Source organism: Falco punctatus (assembly GCF_963210335.1).
Source record: "Falco punctatus genome assembly, chromosome: 14".
In the NCBI taxonomy this organism is placed as follows: Eukaryota; Metazoa; Chordata; class Aves; order Falconiformes; family Falconidae; genus Falco; species Falco punctatus.
Window position 1 is genome coordinate 7,461,335 of NC_137594.1, and position 15,863 is coordinate 7,477,197.

The 15,863-nt window shown below is 37.6% G+C and overlaps 1 protein-coding gene across 8 annotated transcripts in view; it reads right to left on the reverse strand.

The window, feature by feature from the left end:
• WWOX (WW domain containing oxidoreductase) overlaps positions 1–15,863 on the reverse strand; it is a 550,369-nt gene that overhangs the window by 320,695 nt on the left and 213,811 nt on the right. The window contains exon 9 of one of the 8 annotated variants that reach the window (XM_080410748.1): positions 1–13,854. This exon is cut by the window's left edge and continues 25,845 nt beyond it. The exons of the other annotated variants lie outside the window; for them this stretch is intronic. Coding sequence (XP_080266874.1) covers positions 13,846–13,854 — 9 coding nt within the window. The 3' untranslated portion in view covers positions 1–13,845. The remainder of the gene's footprint in view (positions 13,855–15,863) is intronic. 8 annotated transcript variants of the gene reach the window in all.

Below are 15,863 nucleotides of genomic sequence, written 5' to 3' on the forward strand. Positions count from 1 at the left end.
CAGAAATGCAAGAACAGGTATGTACAAGTGCCCAGCCTGAGCCGCCAGGCTTTCTGCAAAAGCGAATACAGGACAGGAGAGGGAAAGGAGGTGAGGTTCACTCCTGCCCTGATCCATGCTGCTGTGGGATGCACACTGGAGGGCAGGCCACATATGAAATGCATCATCACTGAAAAGAGCTTCATGTTTCTGATACCAGCTCTCCCCAAAGGAAAACGTCCTGGGTAAAGTCTCAGGCTGTCAAAACTCCCACAGCTAAGGAATGCTAGACTAGCAAAAACCAACTTTACCCTTCAGAAACTGTTTAAGAGTTCCTCCTTTGTACCATGTAGGAGGAACTGCAGACCTGATTTATTTAGCTGAAGACAAGCCAGTATGGATGACATTTAAAAGTTTTGCTTCCCAGCCTTGATGGCATGACTAAGGGAAATAGGCCAAGGTGCTCTATCACCAGCATTGCCACACCTGCTAACATGGTCAGGTCTGAAAAGAGTAGGTTCATCGTCATTTGTGCATTGGACCCTCTGATTACATGGCTGTTGAGTGCACGTAGAAAAAAGTTCCTGCATTTCAGGTTGCTTGGATGAGGTTGACCACTGCCCAAAGCAGTAAAGCAGTAGGTTACTGCTTTAAAAAATAACCAACTACCAGAACTGGTAAGTCTGCTCTGCCACCCCTGCAGCTAAAAGCCATGAGGGATGTCTTGAAAGATCATGAAATTGATGCCAAATACATAACACAAAAAAAATGAATAAAAGTCAACTGGCTGGAGATCGAAATTCATCTAACTCATGTTTAAAGTCACAATTCTGCTATTAACTCTGAAGTTGAGCAGGACGATCTTGACCTGTTCAGAGAGTATGGGATGGGAAAGAAAAACTGTGGCCAGAGACAGGTCTGACTGGATGGGCCTCTTCCTCAGCACTGGGGCTGCAGTTCACAGGAGGACTGATGTCCTAGCAAGAATACATCCCATTAGACTGCCTTTGGATGTCTCTAGTTGATTATTCACAAAGGAATTACATGAGTTTTCAAAAAAGGTGAGGCCATCCCCTGCTGCTTATATGGCCTCCAGGGCTACCAATGTCCAAGGGGCACTTCAAGGTGACCTCCCACTACTCTGTCTTGTTAAGGCTGAGCTTGCAACTCACTCAAGGATCTGGAAGTGTTCGAGTTTTGGGTAAGAACTTTTTTACATTTCTCTTCAACTTCTGGAGGCAGGCCAGAGACTCAGAAACAGCTTGACTAGGACAACATCATCTTAGTGACAGGTATGATTAACAGCGCTAAGTCAGTGGCAACGTTTCAGTAAGAAGAGGTTTGACTCTTTCTCCGGCTGTACTGCAGGGCAAAGCAGCAAGCCAGGAACAAGGCACTGCCTGTCCTCCGTGTCAGCAGTGCCCAGCGGGAGTCCTTTGGAGCAGGAAAAAGGGTGGCTGTGTCTGGATATGGGAATTAGAAAGGGTCTGTATACCAAATGCTGACCACACCAGACAGAAGCATTTCCTCTCTTAGTACATAGACAGGTAAGGAGAGCTTCCTGGGGATGTAACATCCATGAAAGGAAATAGATCCCAGGTCCACACACAGTGCAAAAAAATTTTTGAATTTGGCCCACGGCAAATTGCTGTATAACACTACTTATTCTGCTCCCCTTTGTTATTGTCCACTAACATTTTTCTGTGAGATTCATCATCAGCTTTCAAATATGTGGAAATCTGCTCAGCATGGTGGGCTACGGTGAGCAGATAGGAACAAGACAGAAAGAAAGAAAAATCAGATTGTTTCCCTATACAAGTGGTCAACTCCCTCTTACTCAGCTTGATTAATCTGAGATGTGCACCACCACAGCCCTTGGAAGAGAAACCTTACAAATCTCCTTTCTCACAAAACAAAGGCTGCCTGCTGAAGTGTTCAGGTACTCAGTTACATTCAACACAAGCTAATTCACTTATCTTCAACAAGTGGGCTATTGATTTTTTTGCCTGATTTCTAAGCTGCCCGGGGCTTTCTGAAGTACAACAATAACATCCTGCATTAAAAAAAAAAAAAAAAAAGGAAGAAATACAGTGGAAAACATCCCTTTTACAGTGGAAAACATCCCTTTGCTCATCAGTAATTAGCATGACTTCATGTTTGCTTACTTCTGTCAGTATATGCAGCATAGCAATGGTTTAGGAAACTTTTACAATCCTGTTTCACTTGTCTCTGCTATATAACTTGATACCATAAACTTCATCCTACTTATTTCTGGCCTGAAAATACTGCAGACCATTCTCCTCCATCAAAAGAAATTGTCCAGTTGCTAGGAGTCATTTGCTAATTGTGCTACACATATCCTTTCAGAGTCACAGAGTCAGACTCTCATGGCTTTTATGGTTACCACACACAGTCAAGAATTAAATGGGATGTGACTCATGCAATTGTGGTAAAAATATTAAATTTTAAAAATAGATTAAAACCCATAAGTTGTATCTCTTATTATGATACAAGTATACCAACTGAACTACATTTGAGAATTCAGACTTCTACAAGTTTATATAAGAAAGGTATATCATTGCTTTTGCTCTTGTCAGTACACAGAAACGCTGAAATGCATATTCATATTAATTCACAATTTCAGGACTTAGATACAAATGAACCATAGGAAAACTCATAGTTTTTGAATGTGCCAAATGAGCTTTGTCATTTGCAAGATGAAATATGCTTTGAGTATTTTTTTACCTTTTGCATTTGAGCTTTAAGATAAATTTAGCCTATGTTTTAGTAAGCTGTTGTCAGTGCAGGTCATGTACTGTTATTATAAAGCCCGTAACAGAAAAAGATCTTAATTTACAGAACAAAGCCTTAATAAATATGACTGGATATTGTATTGCTGAAAACAGATTTACGGATAAAACTGGTCTAGTAAGCCAATATACTGTAATTAATTTTCTTTTCAGTAAGAATATTCTTAACAGTAGATTGTAGTTTTGAGAGATGGGTTCCTACACAGGTGAAACAGTCCTAATTTTACATACCAAAGAGGAAGTGACAACCATAACCCTTGGTCCTAAAGCACTGGACAAACAGCTAACTAAACAGAACTGTCAGGAATCTTCCAAGCCAGGCTTTTCCTCACACTTTCTTGCTGGGGGAATTTTCTCTATTTTTCCTCCCATTTTGCCTGCTACCTAAAGTACAACACTACTGGAAATTGATATATAAATGGGGCCCACTTACATATCTATTAGATAGAATTCTCAATCCCACTCTGCTTTTTATTGCTAGCAATACGCTCCCCAGTCTCCAAATGTGGAATCTCACGGTCTTTTTGCTTCACCTCAAGCTTCTAAATTGCAACTGAGAATAAAAACATTTCCCATCCTGTCATGTCCTACTAGAGAGGGATGGTGCTGCATTTTGTTTGACAAAGACAACGACAGTGACAGCTTTAGAAAGCCTGACATGCAGCAGCTCTGACCTGTGTGAGCTCTGACAGTATCACACAGAGATCTTTCCATTGAAGAAGTCCATATACCATGTGGGCTGTTCCCAGTGCTGTCCCCCAATGTCTTCAGAAGTTTCTGCAGTATGAAGGGGGAGTCAAAGAGGACAGTCTTTTCACTTGAACAAGGGATGTGGTTCTTCCTACCAACCATCTATCCTTGCCAGTTTGTTACTTCAGCTCTGCTTCCAACTCTTTCCATTGCCTCTTTATTTGCACATTTTTCAATTTTTCACAAACTTAAAGTGTATATACCCAGCTGGTCCATGGCACCAGTAACACTACAGCCAAGCCAGACAGGAGCTGAAGCAATGCATGATCCTCCAGTCGATACCTGAAGGTGGGGGGAGGAATCTGTCAACTGTAATACAGTTCTAGTAAAGATATCTCCTCTGTTCCCTTTGTCAAATTGACACACACAGATATTTCAATCTATACTTCATGGTTAAAATTGATCCTAGTGAGAGGATATGTGGCTTGATCAAACTTGTGTAGGACTGAATCAAACAGGATTGATGACAAAAAACTACCTGCTTTAAAAAAGAAGGAAGTTTTTCTTGTGGTAACAGGGAGTTGAAGTTTTGGTGAGGGACAGACAGGACAAAAAAATCTCTAATATGACAAGTTTAGAATAAGTAACCCAAATATCACTAAAACCAGGTAATACATAAACATAAATATAAATTATATATCTATATATATATTTCTGTGGCTTTGAAAATGGTGACCTTTTACACTGTGTTTAAAATCTATGTGTTTTCAATTCCTTCCCTACTGTGCCAACAACTCTGTGCCTGTGGAGGGATGTGAGAGTGCGTGTGCGCGTATGTGGGTCTTTTAAGACATGATAAGCTCTGCTTATTTAGAATAAAGTCCTGAAATACATAAAACCATAAGCACAATAGAGGTTTTGGAGTGGCAATCCAAAATAATTGTGATTCAACAGCATTTATCAGAGATAAAAAGGTAAAATTCAAAATTGTAAAACTATGATTACAGAAGCATTGCATTTAGATTAAATTTAATATAAAAAAGACTGGTTTTATCCCTGTGTAGTCATAAGATAATGTTAACTGGATCATAATTCTCATATTACAAAGGATCTGACCAGACAATTAGCATGTTAATAGTTTGGCAAACAATCTTAAACTTAGTGAATATTTCACAGCCAAGACTCATAGGCACCTTCTAGCAAAGACTTAGGTCCCCAAAAACGTTTTTGGGTATCGAGTCACACCTTTTCATTATTGTACATCAGAGCTTTAAAAGATAAGTTTAAGAATATATTCTGTAACTAAGGTGTACTCTGAAAACAATTTGAATAATTGCCATAAGGGAAAACCAGGGTTGCCAACCCAGTTTCAATATTCTTCCTGTCATAAATTTGCTTGATTCAGCTTCTTTTCCCACTAAACTGTACTTGGCTGTTTTTTGACGGTCATTTTGTATTTTCATGCCAAAGAAAACAATTAATTTAAATCATAAAAAAAACAAAATGGTGGTGTAAAAAAGTCATTTCACATTTGTTCTGGACCTAGAGTAAGATATGCTGGTTTAGGCTAAGATCCTGAAAGCAGCATAGCATTACAGCGCTGCAGCAGGGGTGGAGGAATCTCGGGCTTATCCAGAGAAATATTAAGAAGAAGATGAGAGAGAGAATAAAGCTTCTGTAAAAAACAATAGGATCAAATGGAAAACAGATGTAAAACTACATATGATAATTCAGGTAACATATAAATTTAATAATAAATTTGGTACTCATGATAAAAATAAGAACCTTGATCTACAGGCATTCTGAATGCCCTTCTTTGAAGATAAGGATGGGCATTCAACTCCTGCTGAAAATCTGACATGACCAGAGCACTGGGACTAGTTTGCTACCTCCAAACACACAGGGCTGATGGCCCAGCAGTGACCAACTCCCACTTCCCTTTAGCAGAATTACAGTTTTGCCTCTGTATTCTTCCTGTAGTCTTACAATTACTATCCCATTTCAGTCAGAAAACAGGTGAGCACATGAAATATTTGGTATAAATATAAATGTTATTATTTGTCCTTCCATAAGGATTTCTAGATAAGAACCCTTAGGATCCAGTCCTAGAAGTTCCAGTCTATTAATCATCAGCAGGAGGTCTAACGAGTTATAAAATTGTGAAGTATAGGCATATGTCTAACCAGTATGGATTTTGGCAAAATAAAAAACCGTAAGATGTTCTTCAATCCATTATTGCCCACAAATGCAGGAAAAGACAATACAATGTCAACATTTGCCAACCATATACCACAGTAATTTCCTGTAGAACTAGTGTAAACTGAGATTCTAATCTCTATAAACCATTGAAAAATGCAGTTTTATTAACAGCATCTATAGTGTGCCCAAAAAAGATTTAAAAATGGATAGGAAACAATGACCCTTGAAGGGATAAAAATGTTACAAAGAGATAGTTCAGGTAACCATTTAAGACCATATAACAAAACTCAATGAGGAAACTTACCACACCTAATGTATCATTCAAAAAACCGTGTCAAAACAATCTCATGCAGGAATATTTAGTCCAGTTACATATGCATGAATCATGTATCAACATTAGGCAGGTAAATTGTATGCGCAATTTAGCTGAATAAATGATATTTCAATTTTGGAAACCTAGAGCAAGGAGTCCCTGTTCTCCCTCCTTGCCATTCCCCTCAGGGTAAATGCAAACCCAGGCGAAGAAGGTGATGGTAGAAAAATGTGCAACTTAGAAACACGTATCTCTATTTCAAAAGTGACTAAGGCAGTTGGAAGTCTAAATACCACTGAAATTTGTTAAGATTCAGGAGCTTAATTTTTAAATTAGGAATCAGGCTCACAAAGACACAGGTTTTAGGCACCACTAACTATTTTCAAAGGAGTTTAGAAACCTGAAAAGGAAGCTATGGGCCTACCGGTGTTTTCAAAAGCATGTGTGCAGTGCAGTGCCTTACCTTTCCGGGCTGCTTGAATTTTATTTTGAAAATCAAGAGATCCCTACCTGCAGCTCCAAGTGCCGAAACCACTTACTTGATAACAAAGTATCTAATAATTGAGGTGTATCTGCTCCATTTTCCAAAGAACACTGAACGCCACATAAGGAAGTCAAGGACTAGCAGATGACTGCTTTCTGAGTCTTTCATTGTAGTTAAAGGAACTACCAAAAAGACCCTCATAACCCTTCCACCTATGCTAATATGGTATCTGTGAAAATCTTAGAAATGAGTTACCAAGTTAAAAACAAGTTTATAAAACAGAACCAATTTTCATGGTACAAAGTAAAACTAAAATTCTAAATTTCCCAATGCCTGAAAGACAGCCCCTTAACAGGCTCCCACTCTAGGTCCTAACTGGTGTTCAGTTGACGCTGCACATTTATACACAACAGTGAAACATGGATGTTTTTGCTAACAAAACAACTGAATGGCATAGCCAAGAACAGCATGGCATTTTAAATCCAGCAGTGTACTCAAGAGCTGAGATCTGCATAGTCTAATACTCCTAGTATTAATCTCACCTGTCTCTACTTTCCCACAGAGAAAATATTTAAACAACCAGTTAATGAAACCATGATTACATAGCAACTTCAATTTTTTGTTCTTTCCAAGCTGCTGATCACTACTCCAGTTTGCAATTTTCATCACAATTTTTTCAGCCTATGCTTATGGGTGTATTAATGCATCCCCTTGCCTTATTTTAAATTATTACACACTTTTGCATTATGAAGTTTGTTTTCAATTAACTGAGGATTTCTGTTTTACTGCTTTACTTTTCCCTGCTCCCTGGTTACACAGATGTCAAGGAAGGGCCTATACCACAACCTTTGGACTGCCTGATTCCTGACTGCAATGTACAGTGATATGGGAGAACAAGAGGATGGGACTTGGTTTCTGATTCATGCGAGGTATACACACAGGCAGGACGCAAGTCCTCTTTCTACCAACAGCAAACTTTTTCCAGATACCTTGTTCCATGTGGATGCTGCATTGCCAACATAAATTTCAGGGGCGTCCGTTTCTCAGCACTGATCATCACAGCTGCAAGCTACAAAAAGACATTTCCACAACTGGTGGCTTGTTGGCAGTTTCCTATCACATTTCTGACAATCCCTGGCCAGAGCTAACACTGATGACTACTATCCTGCATATCATTCTGATTGACTTTAAAGGGAATACAGAAGGATGCAAGTTGGTGTTCAACATCTGGCTTAATTTATATTCAGTTATAGGTCTCATTTTCCTTTTAAGAATGCTGTCGTGGTGCTGAAAAAGAGCACAAAGATCTTGTGTGATGCTGTCTATTGCTCTGAGCTAAACAATTACCAATGTAGTCAATAGCCTGCAAATCTAAGGCATAGATTTCTGTGTTTCCTGGGACCACCCTCAACTATGTTGTTGTTGTGTGGTTAAGAATCATTTTTACCAGAAATAATTTACTGAATATTTAGGAAAAGAACAACACAAAAGCCAGTATTTACTCTTTTTTTCCTAGATAAGCATATCACATGGGTAGTGGAGGTGGATATATGTATATGCGCATATGTACATGCAATAGGCATTACAGATAGAAATAATACTGAACAGACATCTGCCTCACAGGATGCAAAAATCCTTCCCTTCCAAAAACCGTAACAAACACTTTTTAAAAACCCACAAGTAAACAAAAGTAATGTCAGCATCTCATATTATTTATGATTTTCTAAAAGTGGCAAACCCCCCTGATTTTGGTAGAATAACTTCATACTGTAGAAGAGAGATGGAGAAATTACTATTAAAAACACTCATTTGAACACACAGACATACCCTTCCCCCTCCACCTTAGAATGTGTCTGTCTGGGGGGAAGGGGACAGGGATGATGGGATTCATTACACACAGCCATCTCCTTCAGGCAGAAAGGTTTACATTTGCATCCAGCTAAGTTAAAACTGTCCTTCCATTCTCCAATGACTAAACATCACCATTTATTAAATCTGAGTATAATTTCAGTAGTAACTACAAGATGCTAGAGACTATCAACACCCATTAGTATAGACCAATGCCAAAAAATTTGCAAGAATACCTTCTCCATAACTAGTAGTTTTGCAAGAAATATATGCACTACAGGACTGTGTAACAGTGCTGCAGTTTCCCAAGGGTTACACGTTACATTCTAGGAGAGATCTATGGAAACACCACGAAGTCTGACTTACCTAGTTGCATTTGTCTTTTACATAAAAAAGTGACTCTGACTGAACTAATACTGCCTTGATACCCTCCTTTCTCTTAAAAAAAAAAAAAAAATCAATATTAAAGTCAAGCTATGTAGTATACCAACAGGTGACATTTCCCAGTGAGGCGAATATTGTTTATAGTACTCTCAAGTCTGAGTGATTGCTTACAGGTCTTCCTCAAGATGACTAGCTCATGAATCATCTTTGAGCTTGTATTTCACAAAAATCAAGATGATGAGTCTTACTGAGAAACAAAAGATAATTAAGGTCACAAGTGGACATCTGGGGGTCAGACTGGATAGCATTATGAATGCATATTTCTGTATATTCTGCATGGTTTTCTATAATTTGAACTTAGCCTTCACTGAAAGCTAAAGCAGCAGGACATAATTTAAACTCTGTTTATATGTTCCAGTTTACACTACCTCTACTTCCCCTGTGTCAGACCTTACAACAGCAGGATCTGCTGCGTATGAACGGTACACAAGTAAAGCAGACAAATGTCCATCAGTGAGTAGGTTAATACCACTAAACTGATTCAACTTGAGTGCAACTTGTTTTTTAACCCACACTTCAGGAGGTGTCTACGTGGTATCTAATATGTATGAGCCTCTATACACCATGCAGCATTTACAGCGCATTTTAAAAAGCTACTCCTTTTATAAGTTAAAACCTACAATATATTTTTAACCAGTTCTTGAGTATTCTAAAAGGAAATGTTTTCTGTTTCCAAGCCAGAACTGGTCATTTCTTCTACAGAATATGATGTTTGAAAATCAGTTCTTCCTATTATAGATTTCTCCCTCAGCTTGTAGAAAATCCATGATTCCCTAAACATTGGTCTTTGAAAGCACATTGACTAAAATCTTCATGCCTAATTCATGAAGTGTAGTCTGGAGATTAGTGGAGCTGGACATAGACCAGGAATACTTTATCATATTCTAATAAGCAGAGGCTGAAAATTGCATTTCTAAAGCTACAGTATTAAAGGGCACACTGCAAAACATGACCCAAACATAACTCAGTAGTTCTACACTGTCTGTAAAGGCTTTGATATGATAAAGTATGCTGACGAGGGGAATAAACACAACTAGAAATTTCTGTATTTAAGAAGAGGGGGAAAACCAGCTAACACTGTATGTATACATCAAAGCATATACTGTATATTATAAACTCATATAATGTGATCCCAATGGAACAACCCTTGTACTGTTATCGATTATTTGAACACACCATGGAGCATCATTGCAATAACATAAAATTAGGCTTATGTAGCAAATGTGACAGTAAAAAATGCTAGTAAAAATAGTCTGTAAGGCTAATGTAATCATTACCATAAAATTCATAGTGACATCTTGCCATACAATACCGCAGAAAAATATTAAAATTAAAATTACTAGAGGAGAAACATTAATATTTTTTACTTATGGTGTTTGTGTTATTTAAAAAGTAAATTGCTCAACACTTCTTTTTTGTTTGTTTGGGGTTTTTTTGTTGCAACATAACTAGATTCAAAAAGGAATTACATACACCAAGGTTTCACATACACCCAGGTTGCAGAGGCATCCACAGTGATTCCCACTCACCCAAGCACACGCACACCTCCTGAACATTATTACTCTGGCACCCATGCCTGGAAATTTGTAGCATTTCCTGTCCCCTATGTCTCTTCCCTATTTCTTCACATCTTAAAACCTCCATCAAAGCCCAGCCCTATTTACAGGCTGCACCTCCAGACTTGGTACCTTGGACTGTTCCTGGGAAACCTATAAATAAGCAGAATCAAGATGTTGCTAACTTGGGGAACCAGTGCCATGTTCTGTAATTGTGCTGACTGCTTGGTACACAGGTAACTGGATTGTGCAAAGCATGAATACTACCTATAAACCAAAAAAAGGTAGTATAAACTGGGAAAACCACTAAAATTACCAGTACCTATGTTCACAGCAGTCACCTGTTGTTACTGACACTTAATATCCGATTACCTCTTGTTTCATCTGTGTGTTTAAGACAGGATTTCACCAAGTGACTTGCTGAATATTCCCAGGAATAAAGATGAACTTTTTTAAAAAGCAAGTACTCCTCTATTGTCTAGAATTGCTGCAAGGTTTTCATTTTCCACTTTAGCAATGGTCATGGTACACACAAATCTTGAACAGGCAGGATGTTTTATCAAAAAAAAAAAAAAAAAAGAGAAAGAACAAAGAACTATTTGGTCAGAGCTGCAAGACTTGGAATGAGTGAAAACCATCAGTCACAGTGACCAACAGACCCTGGCAGTATAAACAAGGTAGAAATGATAGTCAATAAAATCACAATTAGGTACACTGAGTGTCAGCGTTCCTGTGTGCTCACAATCAAGGAAATCAATAACTAACACTGAAAATTCTCCACTATTTGCTTTTGTTTTACATTTTCCGTTGATTTTTTTATTTGGCTTCCCCAGCTGATTCCACCGAGAGTATCTTTAATAAAAAGCAGTTCCAATTACTGCCCAATGCTGCAACAGGAACTAAGTGCAAGAGAACTAGGTAGGCCTACGGGTTACTATTGAAATCAAAGTGGAGGGAGTAAACCCATCAGGTTTACAAATAGGTTAAGAGATTGGATGCTGTTCTTCACACCCAGTCAATTTGTAGTAAGGAAGTTCTATAAGCCAGCAGCTTTTATTGCTCCAAAGTTCCTTGCCACTAAGAGTCCTCAGTGTTAGAAACCTACAGAAAATTAATCTACCTGATAAAAATTTACAAGTGGCATGTCTCACGACAAAAAACAACAGAAATTCACAGTAAAAACAACAACTGTTACTACTTCCAGGAAATAATTTCTCACTCTGTTTACTTGCAGGCTGCATACTACATCTTTCTGAGTACTTTCCAAACATGCATATATCCAAAGGAATTCAAGCAGCTCTGAGTTTGCCAAGAATGCATACAACTGCATTGGGTAGTTTATTGAAAAATAGCTCTTTTAATAATCCTTCAGCATTACCTCCAGGAATTTTCAGATACACCTACACACAAATCACACTGATGATTTAGTTAGAGTAACAGTTTGCCAACAAACACAAGCTTTCTTACTGTATCTTCTAAATTTACTGGTTTCATTCCTGTAGTGATATCGAGCACAAACTTCTTTAGGTTTCCTCATTCTAAACATCCATCATCCTTAGGCATATCAAAGAACCCCTCTCCAAGTGTACAAACATTTAAGTGTTGAAAATGGATGGCTGTAGAATAGACCTTTAATTACCATAGGAGTAAAAAATGTAAGCTGCTTTAACATTTCTTCAGGTATATTTTTATTAGCAGTGTGCATGCACCACCCACCTCTAAAAACTGCTTCGTATCTTTTGGAAATAGTCATTTCTAGACAGGTTTTTTACCTTATTTAAGATAAGCATATAAATGCACACATAAAGACAGACACTTAATGATTTCAGTGGCTCCTGGCAGCAATGAGTTCATATATTTTAGAATATTGTACACTTGTATGAGAAAGGCTTTGGCAGAAGTTTTGTGGCACAGCACAGACCAAGAAGTGTCCTGCCTTATGCATAAATATAAAATCCTTAATCTTAAACTGCATAAACACAAGATATCATCCATAATAAATGCCCTTCTCTATCTGCGACATATCATCATGCTGTTTTCCATACATAATAGGTACAAATCACACAATATGTGAAAAGAAAAAAACAGCATTTTGCCTGATCACTGTCTGTTTACAGTAAGCAGAGAGAAAAAGTAAATTACTCTTATGACATTTTATAGCTTGTTTCCAATCAATAAGACAGTTATTCTGAAAGATTCACATAAGTTTAGAATCAATTATGAATGGAAAGGAAAATGAAAAAAAGGTGAATATTACTGGCTTGAGATTTGTTCATTTGAGAGTTGTATTTTTTCCATCTTGCCAGGCTTTTGTAAGTGATGCAGCATGGTTAAGGTCTGTAATAAAGGCTTCTACAGAATTATTCACCATCCTCAGGAATCAGCCTGGCAACTTGAGCATATTTATTTCTAAAACACATCTACTGAATTTTCCGTGAATATTAGATGCTAAGGATATTATTTTTCAACTGCATTATATACTATACTACTGTGAAATACAGCTCTTGCTACAGACAGCCTTTCTTCTTTTATTTTATGGTCCTGAAAAATATATCATTAAAATATTTAGCACACACAAATAAAAAAGGGGAAAGTATTGAAAGATATAATAATTGAAACTTAAAACAATAACCACATGAAATACCTTTTAATTTTAAAAGCATGCCTTTAGTTCTGTGAGCAAGTGATCATAGTGGAGAAAGGGGACAACGAGCTCACACTGTAGTGAGCGTAAATGAAATGAGTGAGATGTCATTAAAAGTTTTCTAAATGTCAAAATGTCCTTGGGGTCACTGGGGGGAGAGAGACAAAGGGAGATAGTAAGTCACTTTACGTGGTTGTTCTCAGCAATTGTGTTCTGCCTTTAAAGTCAGATCTTGTTCTTTTTTAGAACAAGGGCAGAAAAATGGGTACAAAGTGGATACAAAACAAACCATATTGAAATGAGGCTCCTCTTTAAGTTGACACAATTCTTTCATAATAAATACTCCACACAAGCCTCCTACCAACTGTGGTTACCATTTGGCCCCATAGTTCATGGTTTTTTATAACTAAAGCAGAGTTAATCATAACATTGCTTGTACCTTTTTTGACACCCTAAGTAATATTTCCAACTTTTAAACACTCACCCACTTTGGATCTTTTACCATGTCAAACAGGAAGAAGGTTCTGCATTTCACAGTACTGAAAGTCATCTTTCTTCAGCCTCTAGTGCCCCCAGAATGTTAGAAAGTATCTCTCACCATCCAAATAAATAATGTTTACAGGAATTAGCTTTTTTTTTTTCTTGAGGGGGATGGGGGACGGGACGGTACGGCACTAGGAGAGAAAATCACCTTAATTTCAACGATGATACATAAGTCATTCATGTACAAATCACCATTCTACATAAAATATCTGACCTGAAAAATTGGGGTTCCAGATTCCACAGAAGCCATGCTGAGGAGGTGACCTTATAAAGTAATTTGAACTTATTGCTTTTGCTTTTACTAAGGGCATTAGAAAGAAGAATAGCAGTTGGAATTACGGCTCCTGAAGAAAAAAAAAATGGAAATATTTTCTCGCATTTTCATGGATAGATTTGTCTCATAAACCAACATCTCCACAGACACTAGCCCAACAGAACTAATGTAACTCCATCAGTAAAGCACAACTAGCAACATGTTGTGGGTTATCTTTCCTATGATTATTCACCAAGAAAACAAGATGGTTCCAGTTTTGCACTACATTTTAAATTTTAACAGTATCCCTGCCAATCCCAGAGCAACACAGAGACAAATTTAAATCAATGTGATCTCAAAATCCTCTCCTTATGAACCAATTCTTACATTTTCTATTCAAATGAGGAATTAAAATGAATCCAAATAAGCTATTTTCACCACATAATAATGGACAAAAAGATATTCAGATTTATAATTATTTTGCATCTCCCCCAAAATTATGAAGAATCTTATAGATGGAAAAAATAAGTAATGCCCTAGCAAGTTCTGCTTTAAGAAAGTGCACACTGAAGTCTTAAGGCCTACTGCTAATGAAGGGAAAAAATGCAAATTAGAGGACCAAATGACAATGCCTTCATTTGTCAATATATTTAGTAATAAAACCACAAACACAAAATCAGAGTGTAAAATCGCCGTATGTCTTTTGAACTCTTTCTGTTTGAATACTCTGCCTGAGCCCCCTGTTCAAAACTATCCACACTCACAGGTGGGAGGACCTTTATTTGCAATAGAGTTATGCCTGATAGCACGCCTATAGGAGCTGCTGTTTAAAATATCAAATATCACAATACCCATAATGTAGCTTTAAGACTTAGAAATATCGGAGTCATAAAACTTCGCCTGTTCTCAGACATTTGAACACATTGTTTATACTCAGGTTTCTTCTGCACAATTCTTTGCAACCTCAGTGATAGATTGTGATAGAAAATTTCTGGCAGTTTAGTCTCATGATAAATGTCTTTTCACTAAATTCTCTCTGTATGCCTCTTAAAGGAACATAAGATCTATAATTCTAGTCTGAGCGGAAACATTTTTGTATTTTATTATGAGTATTTATATCACATTAACATGAACATGCAATATTTATTTCTTTCCTGATTCTTTTTTGTGCAACTTCTCATAATCCTTTAGCTGCTTTGGCATTAACTACTAAAATGCTAGAATGACAACCATGCCATGGAGCAACTTGGCTTAAGTAGAATTAATGTGCAAATGCATCCCCGACAGACTTTCCAGTGTGAACTGAGACCTCAAAGGACTTTCAACAATGTCAAAAGAGCACTTGTGTGGAGAAGACACACAGCACCTCCCTGTTTGGTGATGAGACACTAACCAGCTTTAGTTCTGATAAGATGCTTTACCTGAGGTATTCAATTACATCCCTACCAGACTGTGCTGAAGGAATATTTAAAGTCTGCTTTGCCCTTGACTCTTGATTCTGCATGTCAAAAACACTTAACTCAAACCCTTTTGGATTACCAATACTGCATTAAGTTCATTGACTCCTGTACCAGATTATCCAGGCCCAGATGAACTGATATCACACACAGAGATATTGATGCTCTTTCAATATTTCACAAAACCAGCACAGCTTTACAAACATTTTAATTTGGGGGGGAGGGTGGGTAGGCTGGGAGAGAATAAACAGATTTCTCACAAAACCTGCAGCCAAGTATTTTATGGAACCCTTTCTTGAAATGACTGTGAAAATTCAGAAATTTGTTGAGATAGATACATTCTCAAGAAAATGCTCTTATTTGAGAATTTCTGGTTTATGAAGCCATGGAACTGTCCACACTAATCTACAGCTCCCCTTGCTGGGTCAGCTGCTGAATTGCATTCAAGCAGTGACAAAGTATTGGGAACATTTAGACTTAACAAAATGTGCATCATACACGTGCTGTTGTGCACAATGAGCCTCTGTGCTGTACACATTGCTTAGAGATGGAGCTTCACCACTGCAAGACAAATTTCAGACCACACTTCAGTGCTGAAACTGAAGAGACTTAAAAAACAAAAATGTATACCCATTTACCTCTG